This window comes from Cebidichthys violaceus, unplaced genomic scaffold, assembly GCF_023349555.1.
Source record: "Cebidichthys violaceus isolate CVI_PGR_0920_01 unplaced genomic scaffold, fCebVio1.0.p SCAF_19, whole genome shotgun sequence".
In the NCBI taxonomy this organism is placed as follows: domain Eukaryota; kingdom Metazoa; phylum Chordata; class Actinopteri; order Perciformes; family Stichaeidae; genus Cebidichthys; species Cebidichthys violaceus.
This window is the reverse complement of record NW_027176361.1, coordinates 2,567,513-2,588,402: the sequence shown is the minus strand read 5'-3', so window position 1 is coordinate 2,588,402 and position 20,890 is coordinate 2,567,513. Positions and strand designations below refer to the sequence as shown.

General features: G+C 41.1%; 3 protein-coding genes across 4 annotated transcripts in view; 1 reads left to right on the top strand and 2 right to left on the bottom strand.

Annotated features, from left to right (window-relative positions):
* LOC137874512 (insulin receptor substrate 2-A) overlaps positions 1-2,475 on the top strand; it is a 15,637-nt gene extending 13,162 nt beyond the window's left edge. The window contains exon 3 of one of the 2 annotated variants that reach the window (XR_011103319.1): positions 2,032-2,475. The gene's annotated coding sequence lies outside the window, so the exon portion shown is untranslated. The other variant, XM_068713214.1, reaches the window with a different exon arrangement.
* A 5,991-nt stretch (positions 2,476-8,466) lies between these two features.
* On the bottom strand, positions 8,467-9,197 carry LOC137874814 (C-type isolectin Sp-CL4-like). Its single transcript, XM_068713782.1, has 3 exons — positions 8,883-9,197; positions 8,662-8,767; positions 8,467-8,534 (listed from the first exon to the last, which is right to left on the bottom strand). The coding sequence occupies exons 1-3, from the start codon at positions 9,195-9,197 to the stop codon at positions 8,467-8,469; spliced, it is 489 nt and encodes a 162-aa protein (XP_068569883.1).
* A 1,546-nt stretch (positions 9,198-10,743) lies between these two features.
* Positions 10,744-19,711, bottom strand: zgc:77880 (zf-DHHC domain-containing protein). The gene is made up of 9 exons (XM_068713213.1): positions 19,587-19,711; positions 18,493-18,581; positions 18,090-18,163; positions 16,701-16,813; positions 16,534-16,595; positions 16,193-16,313; positions 16,038-16,110; positions 15,764-15,935; positions 10,744-14,950 (listed from the first exon to the last, which is right to left on the bottom strand). The coding sequence occupies exons 1-9, from the start codon at positions 19,709-19,711 to the stop codon at positions 14,859-14,861; spliced, it is 921 nt and encodes a 306-aa protein (XP_068569314.1). The 3' UTR covers positions 10,744-14,858.
* Positions 19,712-20,890: the final 1,179 nt, after the last annotated feature.

Sequence of the window (20,890 nt, the reverse complement as noted above, 5' to 3'; positions counted from 1 at the left end):
GATGAATATTAACACACTCTGATTATTAACACACTCAGCAGACGGCTGTACCCGGTGTGACTGCGCGGTGCACATGTGTGATAATTAAAGTTTGACAACTTGAAAACAACTTTCCAAACTCTGAAGCTGCAGTATTTTATTATTATTAATAAATAAATCTTCTGATTATTGGCGTTATCGGACGTTTAGTCTAAAACTGAGCCAGAAAACGCTGAATCGTACATTTACGAGAGTTCAAGGTTGTTAAATACCTTGTTTTGTCTTAAAGTCCAAAACTCAGATATTCAATTACTAGCTCACATTTCCAGAGACTGGGAATAGAGATTTAAAGGAATTCAATTAATAAAATAGTTGATAATTCCTCGCCTGTGTTTACAGCCCTGGTTTGGTTTCCTTTGCGTTGATATAAATTGTATCAATATTAAGAATCTTTAACGAAACGTTTGTTGTCCCAGTACGGCGCCAGGAGGAGCTCCGCTTGAAGCAAATCCCCAAAACGTCCTCACCCCAACCCTCCATCCCTCTGTTCCTCCATCCCTCTGTTCCTCCATCCCTCTGTCCCTCCATCCCTCTCTCCCTCCATCCCTGTCCCTCCATCCCTCTCTCCCTCCATCCCTCTGTCCCTCCATCCCTCTCTCCCTCCATCCCCCTGTCCCTCTCTCCCTCCATCCCCTCTGTCCCTCCATCCCTGTCCCTCCATCCTGCTGTCCCCTCTGTCCCTCCGTCCCTCCATTCCTCTGTCCCTCCATCCTGCTGTCCCTCTCTCCCTCCATCCCTCTCTCCCTCCGACCCTCCATCCCTGTCTCTCCATCCCTCTCTCCCTCCATCCTTCTGTTCCTCCATCCCTCTCTCCCTCCATCCCTCTGTCCCTCCATCCCTTTCTCCCTCCATCCCTCCATTCCTCTGTCCCTCCATCCTGCTGTCCCTCTCCTCCTCCATCCCTCTCTCCCTCCGACCCTCCATCCCTGTCTCTCCATCCCTCTCTCCCTCCATCCTTCTGTTCCTCCATCCCTCTCTCCCTCCATCCCTCTGTCCCTCCATCCCTCTCTCCCTCCATCCCTCTGTCCCTCCATCCCTCTCTCCCTCCATCCCTCTGTCCCTCCATCCCTCTCTCCCTCTGTCCCTCCGTCCCGTCTCCCTTTTTAAAACCAATGACGACAAAAAGATATTTTTATTTCCGGTCGGTGCAAAAACAGGAAACCCGACTTCTACTTCTACGTCCTCTGGAGGAGTCGGGATGTTACACCGTCATCAGATCCACGTTTATTAACGGTCGGATTAAAAAGACGGTGACGTGTCTTATATGTACATTATAAACATTTTCACATATTTTCTCACCTTTTTGAGCGAACAAAGAATATCAGAATATTTAGGCTGCGGTGGCTCGACATTTGTTTCCTTTTTGTACTTTTATTTTTTACGGTACGGCAAAACTAAAAGAGGTACTTTTTCAGTGTGATTTTGGGAAGAATCCGCCTTAATTTATTTGAAGCATTATGCGGATATTAAAAAAAAAAAGGATAAATGTCTGATTGCCTTTTTGTTGAATTTCACCCTCCTGTTTAATCCTGTGTGTTATGACTGAATTAATTTACACACAATCTGTTTCATTTTGTCAACAATTCAACCTCAAGAAACTGTCAACGGTACAAAAATTCTGATGTTGAAAGAAAATCTTTTTTTTTTCTTGTTCTGGGCGTAGAAAGACGTACGTAATATATGAATACATATATACATATGTATTCATATATAAGCCTGGCAGAGACGGTTTAAGGTACTGCATCCTTATGCAAACTTTGGTTTCCTTCTTCCTTGAATCTCTCCGTTTGTTTTGTATTCTAGTTTACACAGGGGGGGGGGGGTAATTTAATTTGTTTTTGGTTGTTTTGATGTAAAATCTTGTTTTTACTGAAAAGCGATACAAGGCTAGTATTTTTTTTTTAAGAGTACATAGGCATTTTGCAGTTATTTGTATAAAGAAATGGGTTACAACCTCTGCCTAATGTTTATTTTTTTGTAACTATATTACAGTTTATTTGCTGCTGTGTAGTACAGTTAACAGTTGGACGATGAAGACGATGTTCTGCTACCCCCCCCCCCCCGAAGTCTCCCTGGGTTTGTGAGGCGGATGCTGTTGTGTCCTAGCTTTACAGGACGGAGGGACAGACACTGTGGAGCTGTGGATCCTTCCTGTGCTTCACTTCGTCCGATATACGGAAAAACAGAACTGTGGAAATGTAAATCCTCCGCCTGTAAATATACGGAAACTCAAGTTGTCGCTTTTTTCTTTTTTTTTTTTTCATGTTATGATCGGCGCCTCGGCAGCCCCCCCCCCCCACCCCCCCCCCACCTTATTTTGTTTTACTTTCTCTGAGGGGGGGGGGGTACTCTGAGGCGATTGGAGCATCGGCATAGTGTTTATATTTATCAAACCTTTTTGCTTTGGATAGAGCTATTGCAATAAAAATGTGTTCATGTAAACATCTCGTCTGTGTCATCAGTACACCAAGTACACCTACTCAAGTACACAATCAAGGTCTTTCTACTGTACACTTTCACTCCACATACACAAACCTCAGAGGTACATATTGTACTTTATACTCTACTACATCCCAGAGGTACATATTGTACTTTTACTGTACTACACCTTGTTTCATTTAATTAAGTGGCTCCATGTCATCTGGAACATATGTGATCGTCATGAACTCTGACCTCACTGTTATTGACGCAGATTAAAACCCAGTAATAGAATCACTTCACAATGAAGCAGAAGGAACCAGCATGACTGGACTCCTGATCATTCATGTGTTTCACGAGGCGTTTGTGACCCGTTGGCCTCGGAAACAACAAAACAAGCGCTCTCTTCCTCGTCGCTGGAGCTCTTTTGGGAGGTGAGACGGTTTCGCCGGTGTTTGTCCCGCTCACGTGACCGACGTCTCAGAGTCCAACTGTCAAAACAACGTCAAAGTTCAGTTTGGTCACGAGGGGTCAGCTGAGAGGACAGATGAGCTTCACAACTCGGTTCTTCTGGTTCCTGCCAGCTACAGCTGCAGACTTTTTTTCTGCAACCAGGCTTTCTCCCATTTTAAAACAACTTAAAATCACCTAAAATGCTTTTTTTAAATTTTTATTTTATATACAAAACACACTGATACCTCTTAAGGACCTGCAACAATCCTTTACAAATCCTACTTTAATCCTACTTTTTACTATCAATTACATTTCCGCCAATTCGATGAGAAAAAGATCTTGTAAGTCACTATGAGGAACTTTTACAAAGTAATGACTAAATATATCAATATGAGGTAGTATTTAACTCATTCTAGGAAAGTTTCTCGTTATTTTGAGATACTAAGTCTTTATTTTGAGATATTAAGTCTTTAATTTGAGCTACTAAGTCTTTAATTTGAGATATTAAGTCTTTAATTTTAGATATTGAGTCTTTAATTTGAGATACTAAGTCTTTAATTTTAGATACTAAGTCTTTAATTTGAGATATTAAGTCTTTAATTTTAGATATTGAGTCTTTAATTTGATATATTGAGTCTTTAAGTTGAGATTAAGTTAGAAAGTTATCAGCAATCAAGTCATCTAATGTGAAAAGTAAAAAATTCAATATCTACCTCTGAGATGTACAGTAGTACAGTAAAAAGTACAATAGTTACCTCTGAGATGTACAGTTGTACAGTAAAAAGTACAATCGTTACCTCTGAGATGTAGTGGACTAAAAGTGTAAAGTAGCATGAAATGGAAGTACTCAAGTAAAGTACAAGGTTTTTAATGTACTTAAGTACCCTTACAGTAGTCTTCTGTCCACTGAACACTTGTTTAGTGACCTGTAAACACTTCATGCTAGACGTTGGTCTTGTCCTGACTATTAAACCCGCTGAATGCTTCCTGTAGCACCAAACAGCTAACAGCTAACAGTTAACAGCTAACAGCTAACAGCTGATGAACACTGTGGAGCATTCAGCCTCTAGAGAGTCCAGTGTGTTTGGAGTTAGAGGCAGAAGCAGAGCGAATATCAGTCTTACGTTCATCCGGAAGGACAAGAACCCGACAACAAGATGTCTGCTGCTGCTGCTCCCTGTCTGCTGGACGTAGTATCGCCTCATCAACAGGTGTTTTCACTCACACCTGATGAGACCTTCCCTCTGTGTGAATCACACAGGATCACCTCCATCAAAGGCTACTTCATGAAACGAAATGAAATGTATTTAGAGTTGTCATATACTCAGTAGCAGAAAATGAAATAAAGTATCTCAAAATTGTATTTAGATACTTGCATAATAGTACTTAGGGGTGCTTTCCACCACTTATAACGCTGCAGTTGTGTAGCACCTGTCAGGGAACAGGTGAACACCTTCATTATAGTTACTGAAGAAGCAGGTTGTCCAAATGCTGATAAACAAAATGTTTGTGTGAGTTTTTTCACTTTTGAATTACAGTCCTGTACCGTAAATCCCAGTTTGACTCTGCTCTTCTTCTACCTGAGCAGAGCTCTAACTTTGTGTTGCGTATCCTTTCTTTAATCTATCTTTAAAGTTACTAAGTCTTGGGTCGCTATAACTCCCTAAAAACTCACTCCGAAGACAAGACCTCGGTGACTTAATATATCCACTACAGGACTGAGTTACATTATTAATTAATACATTCCCCGCTGACTGACCGACCTCGGCACTGAGACCCAGAGAGGTATGATGATGAAGTGTTTTCCACGAGTGTGGATGACGAAGGGCCGGCGGACCGAGCGGGGGGCATTTCAACACCAGCGTGTGACCCACCGGGGTCCGTTACTGATGGACGAACCAGTGGGCCCACTGGGGACGTAGAGCGCTGCTAGAGTTTCAAAACAACACATCGGTGCGCGCCGCATATACGTGTGTTCATGTGCACGACGCGGGCCACGGCTCGGAGCCCAAAATGCGCGCAATCTGCTGTATACGCGGCTCTCCGTCTATTAGCGTGGCTATTAGCATCTCCGTCAGCGAGCGCATAACGTGTTCCCCCCCCCCCGTGACCGCGTCTCGTCTTCCACGTGGATTGACGCTCAACAAACAGCATCCGTCTTCAAGAGAAGACTCCATTGACACGGAGGGGGCGGGGGGTGATGCCTCGAAAGTTTCCTATTTAGGTAGCGAGCGAGACGGGCTTTCCAGTAATCCCCACGAAAGCAGATGACGTCTCGTACTGGAAGCTAGAAGCGCCTGCCCAGACAGAATAATGGCTGACATTGAAAATACAAAAAGGTCCATCCATCATTGGTACCCATCTACGGAGCGCCTGCGATATTGGTGAGGTGGGGTGCCTGCGCAGAGCCAAAAAAGAGAAGATACCGAAAGACGATACAAACTCCAGCGATGGCCAGTTCAGCCCGGCCGCCGTCTGGTGAGCGATACAGAAGCGTGAAGCCGACACGTTCACGACGTGTACGTGGTTCATTGGTGGAGAAGATGCGGGAACCGGATCCTTAAATGTCCTAGAAGTACGTTAAACTCCCGTGATCTTGGGAGGATATTTTCCAAGTTTTGGCATTAAAGTGTAAATGCACGTTTATCCTGAGAGACTTCTTCTGATTGAGTGTGGTTTGTGGAACTTGGCAGGACCTCTGATGGGTGTTTTTAGCTCAGGGAACACAAAATCTGTTTTTGTTTGTTCGGTAATGGGATGGGCGCTCTTAACACCAGGGAACCCGAACAGCCGCCACCAGCATTGTGATACAGCGCTTTGTGTTTCGTTGCTGCATCCCCGTACTTACCTTTGTGCGGCAAACGGAAGCCGGGGGGGGGGGGGGACAAAAGACCAGCATGTCTTTCCAGGAACCAGCAGCCACTTAGCTCTAAATAGCTCAGAGAGCTGGAGACAACAGGCCCGGAGACGCACACAGAGACCACCGAACCTCCAGTGCTCTCCTGTGTCTACAGCTCAGCCAATCCGCATCAGGAAGTAGATTAGTGAAGAAAGCCTGCAGCTTTAAACGGCTTAGGAAAGCGAAACAATGGCTGCAGCTTCTGCACAGAAAAAGAAAGAAGAAACTCCCCGGGTTTCATTTTCTACAGTGATTTTATGTGTTTCGCATTATTTCACATCAACACAAGAACACGGCACACCCGACTCAATCTCAAAGTATTATTTCAAAAAGAGAAGTCTACCCTAGAGGAACATTAAACATATTAAACATAAACTGCAATACTCTTCATGTTTCAGTCCTGCTTACAATGGACCAAAGGATGGCCCAATACAGAACAATGTAAAGAGTCACGGGCCAAACAATAGTGAAAGAAAGTCACGTTTTAAAAAATGTTTTCTAGATCAGCAAACTCAAAACGAATTTTCTATCAAAAGTATAATAATAATAATAAGTATTTCTGTATCCGCTGCTCTTAAATGTTATTTCTTAAATTCATTCAATACTTTTAAACTCTAACACATTGCCTGGCCTAAATGCCACAACTTTTAAAAATGTCCATATTGGTTTTTGTTCATGTCCTTCAGAGATTACGAAATGTAAATTTAAACCTGTAAGTGTAATATTACTGTAAAAGACAAGGGTTCTTGTCTTTCTTTTAAAGAGGTTCTTTATGCTTTTTATTTTCTTCTTACTTCCTTGGGACCGTACACATCGTCGTTTGATATTCTGATTCTTTGATATTTTTTATATTTATTCATTTTTTGATAATTCTTGCCATTTCCTGAAACAACTGTTTCCATCACTTTTACATTTGTCTTCAGTATTAGGCTTTACGTTCAGCATCATACATTTTCTATAATGATAATTGTCTCGTTTTTGTGAGATTTTGCTTCACTTTTTTTTCCCCATTTGTTTGTTTTGACCTATGGCTTTAATATAAAGATGTGTGTATCATCATAGTAATGAATGCCACAAAATAGTGTTTTTATTCTAATATTTGTACGATGCAAAAAGCCAAAAATACAAAGAAAAAGGTGCATAAAGAATGTATTGAGTACGCTATAGCTAGTAGCTAATATACGAAAACACGTCCCCCTATAAATAATGTTAACAAATATAACAATATAAAAAGGTATATCAACAATTTGAAGGAATAACCCAATAGTCCATGGAGGCATACATGGTTGTATGTTGTATGTAACTATACGTTTTAATTTAGCCATGTTCATGTTCTCTTACTCGTGTTGTTCTTTCAAAGCATAATATATGAATGCACTTCTTCTTCATGCAATGAGCGCATGAGAAAGACTTATGTTCATGTCCTCTGACTGTGATGTAACGCTGCCATCTGCTGGGTGCCTCACATATCGGGAGACCTTTGAAATAATTTGGGAGTTTGGAGATCAATCCATAAAGAAACTAGTAATCTTTAGGAAACACAGCACGAGCATTTCCACCTATCATAGATATATGAACAGTATATTGACTTGCATCCTACTGGTTGATATGTAACTGATGCTTTTCTAAATATTGTACATTTCTGGAGAAAACAATTAACTGATATATTAACAACATTGGTAGATGGATCAATAATGGCCTTCAAAACACATAGCGATGACAAGTATATATGTATACTGTATATTTAAAAATTTTAGGTAAAAAGAAAATTGTTTCCCAGTCTTTGTGCTAAGCTAAGCTAACCAGCTGCTATCTTTGATAACACATTTAACAGAGAAGTATTCCCCAAATGTCTCCATGTGTTTAGCACAAGTATTTAAACAGAAAACACACACGGACTGTATATAAGAAGTAGACGTAGTCATCATGATTTCACTCGTTGGTTATTGGACTGATGTTTTGAAGCGTTGAGTTCTGCAATTTGGCCGTCGCCATCTTGGATTTTTGCAACCAGTGAACAGGAAGTGACCATATTTGGATTGAAGAGGAGTGACATAGAGACACCGTATACGTCTCTGATAGAGACCTGTCAATCACGGTGTAGCCCCGCCCCTAAATCATCCCCTGCTTTATGGTCTGTTTGACTCTAAATGGAGCATAATGTACTAAATGAACATCATGCTGTATTGAAGAAGACTGTAAACTAGAGATTGAGACCATAAACTCATGTTTACAATGTTTACTGAGGGAATAAATCAAGAGAGAAGTAGAGTCATTTTAGACTAGACTTCTATACAACCAGAGGAGTCGCCCCCTGGTGGACACTAGACAGAATGCAGCTTTAACACGTGAAGCTTTGGCTTCACTCGTCAGAATCGGAGGTTATTGATTTGAAGTGACAGAATATGATTAGACGTATCCTTTAAAGAGGTTAGTGCACAATGGAATGTGTTGCAGGACTCGTCCCACAGTTATGTTGAAAATAAATGATCCTAAACGTGAACAAATGAAAGAGGACACTGGAACGTGAACGCTGAAGCGTTTACTGCAGTGAAGTTAAGAGCTTGTGTTTCGCAGGTTATCATGAAACAGACCGGTCCACCTGCAGCTCAGCCGATCGGACTGAACGCGTGAACGCAAACGTCGGCTGGTGAGGATCACTTTCTCTTTACACACACACAGCTCTTCTTCTCTGAGCAGCCGACATCGTCCCACAATCCCCCGGCTGGAAGAAAAGAAAAGGTGGATTGTATATAGATCATATATTCACATTTCCTGCTTTGAGCGGACGGATCATGGACCTCATGCAGGAACATTTTAGTCTTAAAGTGCTCCTTTCTATGTTCCCTTACCCTCAGTAATCGACTCAACGCACTCCTGTCCTCCGTGTTTGCCTGGTGTGTTAGGAAGCCAATTAGTGTCGTCGAATTCAGATCCATCAGTGTACGTGAACCCCTCCTGAAGAACACCAAGGGGAGGATCAGTGATGACATGCGACACGTTCACCTCTATGTATCGTCCATCAGGGCCTTTCCTCCCTCTGATCACAACAAGGCAGCAGTTCACTGCTTACCCCGGATCTCTTGGCTCCGATCCAAAAGGGTTCTGGATCATGATTAGCGCTGTAGAGGAGGCTCAGACACATCACCTGATACCCCTCATCGTGTAATGACACCAGCTCACTGTCCGTCTTCATGTCTGGACATTTTTTCCACTGCGGAACTGTGAAAACACAAAGTGCTTCAATGGCTTGGGGTTTCTTGGGGGGGGGGGGTTGGTTCAATAATATGTCGGTCATAGTATTGTACTTACCATTGTCCCTGTGGTCTGTCACAGAGATGATGGTGCCCACCAACAGCAGGGCAGCAGCCACCACAGCTGGACGCATGACTCAAGACCTCAGTGCTCCTCAGCTGGAGTATGACCTGGACATGTGACAGTTTAATGTAGAAATGGACTGAATGTTCACTGGATTATATTAATAGTCATCTCAAAGAAGTTTTTATGGACTACATGCTCATTTGCTTTGTCTCCTAGAGTTCCATAAGAAGCTCGATACTACTGTCGTGTGAGTACAGTAAACATGAAACTGGTTTGGTTTAGCATTAAAGGGTTTGTATCAGGTGTAGACCACAGACTTTATACAAGAAGTGGACGAAGTCATCGTGACGTCCACCCGTTGGTTTGTGGACTGCCGTTATGAAGCCTCGAGTTCGGCGATGGCGTCGCCACGTTGTTTTTTTTTTTGCAGCCAATGAACGGAGGTCACCATATTTGGAATGCGGAGGAGTGACGTAGTGACGCCGTATAAGGAAACAATTGGAAACAGCTGGTCTGGTTCTGTACAAAAGTTAAAAGAAACGGCCTACATGCACCTCAAAGCTCACTGACGTCATGGTCTTGTTTAGCACGAAAAAACCTTAAAACCGGTAGAAGATCCACTATCAATTTTTATCTTTTATTCAGGTCCTATATGTTCTTGCATCAACTATCAGACTTCAGTATTCACAGAAGCACCTGTCAGGTTGTTGGCCTGTTCTAAAACAAAGAGAAGAAGAAGCTCACCACAGATGTGTTCTGGTTCCTCGTTGCTCTTCTGTCTGACTGTCAGGTGGATCTCCCTCTCACTCTTATACTCAACACTCATGGCCTGTGGACATGTCAATGTTCTTAAGACCCTAACGTCTGTATCGAGCTCCGTTCAGGTGAGCGACGTCGCCTCGGGCCTAGCAACCGCTCCTTACTTATTATGTAAGGATTGCATAGAATCGCAATTGACATTGATGAGAATCAACAAAGGGTGTTTGCTTAGGCACCACAAAACATTTAAAGTTGAAGGGTGTGGATGGCAAATATTATTCAACATACATAAGTCATTTAACTTTTGAAATGCTCCTTTAGGTCATGTTGTCTCTGGGCCTAGTTGAGCACAGACGTGAGGGAATGACAGAACTAAACCCTTAAGTACTTTATACCAAAGTTTGTGAGTGTGGAGGTTGGGATTGGGCCCAACTGGTAGCCAGGTAGAGCCGATTGGGAGAAATGGCAATAGGTGTGTAGGCGGGCGGAAAAGTCTTCCAAGAATGGCAGGTTTTTAGGGGAGCGAGAGGAAGATACATGGCCCGAGGAAAGTGAGCAGGAGCTGGAGAACCGGGCCGGGCAATACAACAAAGAGACTACAAAGACCTCGTGACAACCTGGCTTTGTCTAAAAGTCCAGAACTCCAACCACCAGCACCTCGAAGGCTCTTTAAGTAATACATTATATCTATATCTATATTATATATATTATATTATAAGAAATGTCAAGTAGTCTTTCTACATTTCATGTAAGCTGTGGACTTGTTGGTGTTGTTGTTTGTCTATTTATTAACCTCCCCAAAAAACATGATTCATCTTCAGAATGAGTTTGAACAAAATGAAAGAAGGAGCCAGTGAAGTTGAAAAGACATCCGTTTTACTTCCAGTTGAAGGAGCAGCATGTCAGTAGGAATAATACACAGGTCACGGTTTCAAGATAGCAACAATAAATAAAACATCAGTCGGTCGTAAACTTGTTCATCATGAAGCCACATGATCATAAACTCTTTGTTGGTTTTGTTTGAAGGGCGTGAAACTAACTTTTTATTTTTTTGGGGGGGGGGGGGGGGGGGGGGGGGGGGTGGCAACCAGCCAACAAATTTTACAAGCTGAAGAGAAGTTTCCTCCAATTGTGCCAAAATATGAAGACTAACTGGAGGCTACGGGACTTCTTCATTGACCTCAATGGTGAAAGACACTTTAACCACACCCACACTGGACACATCAAACTTTAAGTGTTTGTTTAATGTTTAAAACAGTATTTCAAATGTTGGTATATTACTTCTTTGGTTGATTATTTTGTGTTATTAGCTAACTACTTTTCAAAAGCCACTATAGCCCGAGGGGGGAAAGTGAAGTCAATAAAGTTATACATTTGTTTTAATAGGCTAGCAGAACCGAATGTTAAATGTTTGGCTGGTTGCAAATCATTAATTTCAGGCCCTCTTTGCTCATACACACATTCCTTCCCGCTGTCAAGGAAAACAGCAAAATGGGGTGCGCTTGTTTTGTTTCAGCTAACAGCTGGTGTAGAACCAGTGGTAAGGAGGCACCAGTGTGGAGTAACCGAAACAAGCGCACCCCGTTACAAAAAAACGAGAAAAAAAAAACAGATCAACTGCATTTTTCAACAGAGTCAAACAAGCAAGTACCCTGAAAGTTAAAAACCCACCTGGACACAAATCATTTACAGTTTGAAATGTTTTTACGAAAAGGGTAAGAAGAGCTAGTTTCCCCGTTTCATTTTCACCACAAATGTTAAAATTCAAAAAGGTGAGACAAAACCATCGCGCAACACATACAAAAACATTTCAAACCTGTGTTTTGTTTTATCCAGATCACGATAGAAAACACACAGAAAAAACAACAACCCCAGTAACGTTTCCCTTCATGAAAATTGCACATCATCGATATATAAAATATGAAGCTTCCTATGTACAGCTGAACCTAACCGGGGCGAGGATGTACTGTAGTGATGCCTGCCTGTGGAGAAGTGTTTGGTTAACGCTGCACGCCTCTCATAACCACTGCTAGCATCTCTCCAAGGTTCTCACTTGTTGTAAGATAGTTAGCTTGATTAAGAGTTGTTATCAGTAAATATCAGTAACTTGATTTTTCCCTTGAAATATGAAAGTACAGTAAAAAAAGAAAAGGCAGATTTAAGTCACATAATTCATGAAACAAAAAGGGCTTTTCAGAGGAAACACGTGACACCATCTCCCAACTGGCAGTTGTTCTGGTTTTGTAGCATCTGAGGAGCAACACAGAATACCTATATACACATTAAAAACACACAGAGGTGAAGTTGTCTTTGCGTCTGCAGGTTTTTCTGCCACTTTTCAATTTAAAGTGACGTCAACCACGAAAAACCTGGTCAGTGTGAGTGTTTCATGATCACATGAAGTAGAGTGGTTTCCGACGTGAAGACTTAATACAAATATTGTAAAAGCTAAAAAACTAGCTGTTGTGTATCCCTTCCTTTTTTAAAGGATGCACGGGCAATCTCGGCAACTTCTTTTTGTGCCAAAGAAGACATTTTTGGTTTTGCATTTTTATTTATTTTTTTAATTGGGGCATGCTTAAAACGCTTTAACTTATTATTTCATCATCGATTGATTGCCTAAACCTAACTTAAGTAGTTTTGTTGTCTCAACCTAACTTAAGTAGTTTTGTTGCCTCAACCTAAAAAGTAGTTTTGTTGCCTCAACCTAACTTACATAGTTTTGTTGCCTCAACCTAACTTACGTAGTTTTGTTGCCTAAACCTAACTAAGTAGTTTTGCGTAGAGCCTACGCACAGCTATAAATCAGCCTTAAACCTCACCCTCAAACTGTTTTGTCTCCCACTACACACTTCATTATTGCTCCTACAACAGCAGCACAGACGACTTCACCCCGTCACATAAAAAACAACAACACATTTATTGGTAGAGATATCTCCGCGGAATAGTTAGAAACAATAAATAAGTAAGAAAATCGTCCCTTCACTGAGATTTAGCAGAATACTGAGAAGTGTACTCTGAATGTGTGTGTGTGTGTGTATATGTATTAGTTCTATAAGTGTAACACAGTTTAGTTAGTTAACACATCAAACTTAGTTGTACTTCACAAATAAACACAGGAATGAGGGGAAAAAAAACTAAACAGAAACACAAAAAGGAATCTCTTTGTGGACATTCTTGTTTCATGTTTGCTTATGAACCCCGAGGCGTCACATGAACACATCGTTTTAGTTTCTATTATTTCTATTGTTGTACCGTTTGGTGGGAATAGTTCACAGGATGTAATGGAGGACAGGTAGATAGTTTTGTTTTCCATCTCGTAAAAAATGACATATTAGTGGATAATATAAATATCTTTTAAAAATGAGAGTTGGTCACTAAACATGTCAACTAGAACTTCATAGGGTTCTGCGGCTTGTCCCCACAGGAGAACCTTTTTTGGTAGAACCTTTTATAAAGGTTCCATTTGGAACGCTTTCAGAGTTTTCTACTTAGAACCGAACATCTGTGAAAGGTTCCACCCAGAACCCTGTTCGAAGGGTTCTACAGGGAACACTTGTAGTGTGTAATGTTTCACCCAGAACCCTCGTTATAGATTCCAACTTGAACCTTTCCACCTTCTAAGGGTGCTAACAGGAACCCACCCAGGGGATTCTACCGAGAATCCTTTTATATTCCAAGGGTTTTATCTAGAACCCACCCACAATGTTCTACCGAGATCCCTTTAATATTCCAAGGGGGTCCTCTGGAATACACCGAGGGGGTTCTACCGAGAACCCTGTTATATTCCAAGGGTTTCATCTAGAACCCACAAAGGGTTCCTCATGAGGCTCCTAAAGGGCCGGGGCTGATGTGGGGCAGCGCAATCCACAACAATCCTGGCTCACAATCACAGTTCTCCTTCTCCCAAAAATGGTTCTTTGGACAAAACGGGTTCTTAACGGAACCCTCGGGGTTCTAGATGAAACCCTTGAAAAACCCTTACAATGAAAAAACGGTTCTTCAGCAGCAAATGTTCTGGGCAGAATTTCCGCCCTTCAGGAAGAACACTTATCTTGAGAACAACTGTTTGATCTGAGAATAAAAATAAATAATAGAAAATACAGTGACCTAGTGTCTTTTGGTGTTTGTATTAAAATTCCTGGACTATAACTAAGTCAGTAACAAAAAAGAACCCCTTAGAGATGCATCTGTAAAATATGTGGCCCAAAATAAGTAGACTTTTGGTCCAGGGCTTCGTTATTTTGGCCCTTTAGTTGCAATAAAGAGAGGATAGAGTGATATTTTAGTGTGCTGTCTACAGTTTGGGTGAGACCTGAAACTAGTTTTAGGCCAAAGTTGTCCTTCAAAGTTCAACAACCAAAAGGCCTTTTTTGTATCTGTGGGTGTAGTAACACTGATGAAACAGGAAGTTGACCTACCTGACCTCCTTTAGGAGCTTTTTGTTCTAGAGGCTGATGCTTGTTTGATTACAAGGGGAAAGTTTATGTTCTAAATCTTCTGTTCGCATAAATACTGACCAGAATAAAAACACCGGGGTGAGACTGATACGTGGGTCAATGCTGATCAATCCTTCTCGTATTTATACATGAATACTTTTGCATCATGTGTATTAGACTCCATCTTGGGAGTTTGGTGTCTACTAGACTACTTGCGTAACACACCCAAACCTTTGCATTGCATTCTGGGTAATGTAGGCTCCAGGTTTTGTTGTTTGCCTTGTTAAACCCACATCAGTCAAACCCCGGTGTTCACGAGAAGCCGACCTTTACACACAATAATCAAAGAAGGCTGGTAGGTAAACCGTCGGAGCTCCTCCATCACACATGTCATACACTCATTAATTTATCTAACACACACTTCATTCATCCCAGTCTCCATCCTCCTTCCAAAAGGCAAGACATCGTAGCTCGGCAGAAAATTTACTCTTTTCTCTCACACACACACACAAAACCTTTCCTCCCCAAGATCAGACGTCATAGTCGGGCAGAGCGGAGTAGGTGATGCCACCAACCGACGGAGGGCTGGAGTGGAGGGGAAGAAGCCAGCAAAAGACCGAACCTGGAGAGATTAAAACAGATAAAACACTACTTTAGATCTGAAATTAAACAATTTCTTTCAAGAGTAACTAAACCCCCCCAACTCCTTTATTTGTAAAAGTGTATTTATTAGTGTTGTTGACGGACTTAAGTGCAAAGTATTTGAATTCAACATATTGTCTTGTATCCATGCACATTGACCGCCTTCTACTGGTTCAATTCTGGCTATTACCTTTCGCTATTAGCTGATCTGGAGGCGGGTGATGTAACTTAAAATCGCTAGCATACACATAGCTAGCGCTCATGCTAATTGCTAGCATACAGCGATCAGAGCCTGTGCATGTAAACTCAAATTCACAAATAAACAAGAGTTTATACTGGATTTTGAATGCTTATCTGACCATAATCTTACCAATAGTCAGCAAGCTAGCGGTTAGCACTAGCGACTAGCATTAGCACTAGAGATTAATAGCATGAGTTTATTGAAAAGGTAACAGCTATCATAAATTGTATGTTCAAAACAGTGAAGTCCAGCTATATGTTAGAGTAACGTTGACCAAACCCAGGCGTTCACGTGGTTTTATGTTCCGCAACTGTAGCATTAGAGCACGGTGGAATTAGCACGCTAGCCAGCTAACTAGCTAGCTATCTAACTAGCATTAACGTGCTAAATTGTACTCATTTAGGGGCTAGCTAACTTAGCTTTAGCACGTTAATGCTTCATCCACACACAGTGTAGAAAAGCTCATTGCCATCTCCAGATAATCAGTTACTAGCAAAGGTTTGCCGATGTTTTGCGAAGTCTAAATTGTAGGCGACGAAACACAAAGCCCACCTCTTCCGAAAACCTCCCGCAGCAGAGCGAGCTTAGGCTTGCGGGTGTGTGTGGGGGGGTGAGGCAGCTGAGAGGAAGAGGAGGAGGAGGAGAACGAAGATGCCCTGTCCTTGATCATCAGCCTGTTCTTCATCTGCTCGATGGGAGTCTCGTCTGTGACTATGGAGACCAACTGGAGGGACGGAAGTACAGGATTACATTTCAGGAAACTATACACAAAAAGCAAAGTACCTCACGTCCGTAACGAAGTACAGTACTGCCGTTCTGCGTGTACCTGATCGTAGAAGATGACCATGACGAACACGCCGAACAACACCGACTCCACCAGCAGGATGATGTAGTGAGCGCTACGAGAGGCGAAGGAACAGACCGGTTAAATACTCTCAGACGGTTCGACGTGGAAGCACAGACGTCGGCTTCTCCACTCACACTATCAGGTGCTTGCTGGGCGTCTCCTCGGCTTCTTTCTCTGCGTCGCCTTCTCTCTCGCTCCTTATCCGCCACACCCAGGCCGACACCACCAGCACCATGGAGTACAGGCTGGCCACGCCTGCGTTTAAAAGATGGAGAACGCAACATCAGGAGCTTCAACAACAGCTGTGGCGGTGGAAGAAGATCCAGATCTATTACTTAAAAAGTTACTACGAGGAACTTTCATTTTGTGTTGATTCTGGCGGCCCCTGTGGACGAAAGCGGTAGCGCCACTCATTTGTACATATGTATATACATACACACCAGTCTTAATAAAAGCTATAAATCAGTGAACTCACCGGTGTAGAAGAGAAACTGGATGAAATACTTCTGGTTGAGCTCTCCGACACAGTTGTTGATCCTAAAGCAAATTTAAAAAATAGATGAGAAGAAGACGAGATAAAGCCTGAGAGACAAAAGCAGAGGAAGGACGAGGAAGGGGAGGACATGTTGTGTGTTTCCTCACCAGGGACAGTGGTGGTCCATGCGGCGGATACACCTCTGACAGACGCGGCAGTGATGCGCTCTGGGAGGTCGGTAGGTTTCACAGCGGTTGCACACCGTCCAGCCTTCACAGCCCTGGAAAACAACAGGACAGCAGGTTTAAAGAAACACCTGCAGGCAAACTGTCAATCAGCGTGTAGCCCCGCCCCTAAAGCATCCCCTGCTTTATGGTCTGTTTGACTCTAAATGGAGCATAATGTACTAAATTAACATCATGCTGTATTGAAGAAGACTGTAAACTAGAGATTGAGACCATAAACTCATGTTTACAATGTTTACTGAGGGAATAAATCAAGAGAGAAGTAGAGTCATTTTAGACTAGACTTCTATACAACCAGAGGAGTCACCCCCTGATGGACACTAGAGAGAATGCAGCTACAGATTCCTGTTTCTACTCGAGCTATAGAGACACACGTCACTTCACAGACATCATGAGTACATAATAACAAGCCCAACAGCAGACATAAGTACAGCTGCTGAGATGTAAACACAGAGACACCGTGAGATAAATACACAGTTGGTAAAAATGTAATTATAATCTGAGAGAAGCTCTCTATCATCAGCCTTTAACTGTTGAACACATGACAAAAACACATCTAAAAAAGGTGGAAAAAGTGCACTTTAATTCTTAGTTGTAAACTCTCTGACATGCAGCTGAGTGCAGCCAAGAATACTCTTTTTTTAAAGATCTCTGTTTTGTTCTCTTTGGCGGCACCTGTGGCGGTAATCGGTAATTGCAGGTGAGTCTACCTCACAAGAGCTATGCTTTCTTTAAACAATTGCCAAAAGTACACCGTTTACCACAGCCAGAAGCTGTACAAACCATAATTACTGGCAGATTTTCATCTTTCCGACGGTCCTTGAACACATTATGTGTGACGAACGCTTCAGTCAGAAAGAGCAACTGAAACTAAGCTTTAAATTGTGATATTTAATAAAACACATTTTATTCTACATGTCCTCATTTAAAGTCTCGCCCTGAATAAACCGTTTGCTTTAATCAGATTCTGTTAAAAACATTAAATTCTGAGCTCCTCAGAGCAACTATGAAGACATGACTGATTCATCTGAGACCAACAGTCAGGAGACAACAAATCAGAGAAACTGCTGCTGAACACAGAGCGGAGAGGAGAGGCTGTACAAATGTGAACAGCTCAATATATTTATAGAGTACTTTATTTATTTTTTTTCAGCATTGGTAACACTTGTAGAAACTTACCAAGATGTTGGCCTTATAGATTCATTGTTTGCCAATTTTTGTAAAATAAATTAGCAAAGAAATTCAACTGTTGCAGTAACAGTTTACTAAACTTTGTGTCTTTAGAAAATGTCAAAACTCAAAGAGACTCACCCGCTCATTCATCCGGGTCGACTGGGAGCGAAGGTCTGAGAAGTCCATGGCCGTCTCAGGAAGAGGCACCATACCTGGTCACACACACACACGCGCGCACACACACACACACACACACACACACACACACACACACACACACACACACACACACACACACACATACACACACACACACACACACACACACACACACATTAAATAAAGCAGCATTTACAACTTGACAGTAACACAAAACGAATTAAGAAAAAAATCGTTAGCAATTTGACACGCATGTGCTGCAGATAGAGAAAACACACACACACACACACACACACACACACACACACACACACACACACACACACACACACACACACACACACACACACACACACACACACACACACACACTCGTACTGACCGGGGTCTGAGAAGACGGCCTTGGCGTGACAGGCCAGCAGCAGCAGCAGGATCAGGTTGAACACAGATCCGTGTAGAGAACACCACACGCTGTCGGAGGGTCAGAGAAGAAGAAGAACTCAATGCACAGATCAGAACGTTTAGAACCAGTAAAGAGCATCACTTGGTGTTTAACTGATCCTTCTGTTGCGTACACAACTTTTTGCGGCACAATATTTGATGTTTATGATCAGATCCTTGAATGACACTAAATCTAAAAGGATATTCACTCACATATTGTTGTTACTTTATCTGTTCTCTTTTAAAGTTTACTAATTTGTAAATGTTCACTATTTACTGTATGTGTCCAATTTTTGTATATTTCTACCTGTTTGTACCTTTATTTTTGTTTAAATTTGCCTGTTTTTTTTTATTTATTCTGTTGTTTCTTCACTTTATTGTTAAGCAGTGTGAACTGTGTGACAGGTGTTTTATAAATAAAGTTATTAATATTATCATCATTATTATGAACATATCATTATTACAATTAGTATTATTTAAATTATTATTATTAATGTAGCCACTTGTATTTAATTATCTTATAATATATATATATATTTATTATTATTATTAATTATTATTATTATGTAAATTCTTAATATTTAAAGTAATCAGTAACTATTAAAAAAATAATATCTGAAATGTAGTAAAAGTTTAAAGTAGCATGAAGTGGAAATACTCAAGTAAAAATACCTCGAATATGTACTTAAATACTTAGTTAAAACACAACCACTGATAATTAGTAAAAATTAAAACAGTAAAATATAAATGACATATAAATATATTGTAATGTATCAGAGATAAACAAAGACAAACACGTGTACTCTGGTGTCACCTCAGTGTACAACCGTTACAAACTACCACTTAAATACACACAAACACGTGTTAGTGTCAGAAAAACAACACAAGTTTGGTTTAGATTCAGCAGAGACAGACAAGCGCGTGAGAGCAGGAAGCTGTCAGTTCCGGTCAAATGAATGGAGACAGAGCGCGGAGAAGCAGCCGCCATGTCGGTGTTTCACCGGTTTAAACGACACAGGGACACAAAGCACCGACCTGTCCGAGTAGGCGGGGATGAGGACGTACTGTATGACAACGTAGTCCGCGTAAAACACGCTGAAATAAGTCAGAATCAGGCAGATAACGCCGCAGGGGTCTCGCTTACAGCGGACGAGCGCCATCTTCTTCCGGGCTCCACCCCCTCCTCCCGCTTCCGGGTTACGTCACGCTGAAACCTGACGCTAGGACCGTAAAGAAAATCGAATGGTGTTCTTAAAGGGCCAGTTCGCTCAATTAAAAAACGGCCTTTTTTTTGCTGTTGATCTATAAAATGCCGTAAAAAAAATTAAACGCACGTGGGCGAATATGTTGTGTGTTGTAATAAAATATTCTGGAACCAAAGTTTTCCATTTTTACTGTCGTTTACCTAATATATACAATATATGAGATTTTAATTTTTTCTTTCAAAACAATAAGTCTAAATCTCTGAAGAATTATTTGGTTCACAACTGATTTTAATTCCTCATTCGTTCCAGTAAATTGCACACGTTTGTTGGCAAACATGTGCAAAAGAGGAAGTACAACTGCACACAATTTGTGCAATAACCCCTCACACTGATGTCTCAGGGACATTGTCTCACTCTTCACAACTACTGAAGATTCTGTCGTTGTTTACGCCATCACATGCACAATGATCTATTCAATTATTAAAATACACCAAATATAATACTAATATATAAATATATCATTTAGTTTTTCTCCTTATTAATATTCGTGCATGTATGTATGTACGTATGTATGCATGAATGTATGTATGTATGAATGCATGTATGTACATATGTATGTATGTATACATATGTATGTATGTACGTACAAATGTATGTATGTTTGTATGTATGTATGTACGTATGTATGCATGAATGTATGTATGTATGAATGCATGTATGTACATATGTATGTATGTATACATATGTATGTATGTGCGTACGAATGTATGTATGTTTGTATGTATGTATGTACGTATGTATGCATGTATGTACATATGTATGTATGTATGTATGTATGTATGTATGTACGTACATATGTATGTATGTTTGTATGTATGTATGCATGTATGTACATATGTATGTATGTATGTACGTACATATGTTTGTATGTATGTATGTACGTATGTGTGCATATGTATGTTATGTACATATGTATGCATGTATGTATGTACGTACGAATGTATGTATGTATGTATGTACATATGTATGTATACATGTATGTGTTTATATATTTAGATGTGTATTCACTACTTGCTAAATTATATTACTATAGTTATTGCTATTATTTTTATCTTGTCCCTTGTTTTTTGAGGT

Excerpts from the sequence above, each read along its gene's own strand:
- LOC137874814 (XM_068713782.1), bottom strand. The coding sequence starts at position 9,197 with ATGCGTCCAGCTGTGGTGGCTGCTGCCCTGCTGTTGGTGGGCACCATC. Across the intron at positions 8,768-8,882 it reads TCGGAGCCAAGAGATCCGGG|GAGGGGTTCACGTACACTGA; the intron begins GTAAGCAGTGAA and ends GGTGTTCTTCAG. Across the intron at positions 8,535-8,661 it reads CGTTGAGTCGATTACTGAGG|CCGGGGGATTGTGGGACGAT; the intron begins GTAAGGGAACAT and ends CTTTTCTTCCAG.
- zgc:77880 (XM_068713213.1), bottom strand. The coding sequence starts at position 19,711 with ATGGCGCTCGTCCGCTGTAAGCGAGACCCCTGCGGCGTTATCTGCCTG. Across the intron at positions 18,582-19,586 it reads ATCCCCGCCTACTCGGACAG|CGTGTGGTGTTCTCTACACG; the intron begins GTCGGTGCTTTG and ends ACCCTCCGACAG. Across the intron at positions 16,814-18,089 it reads CGACCCGGATGAATGAGCGG|GGCTGTGAAGGCTGGACGGT; the intron begins GTGAGTCTCTTT and ends GTTGTTTTCCAG.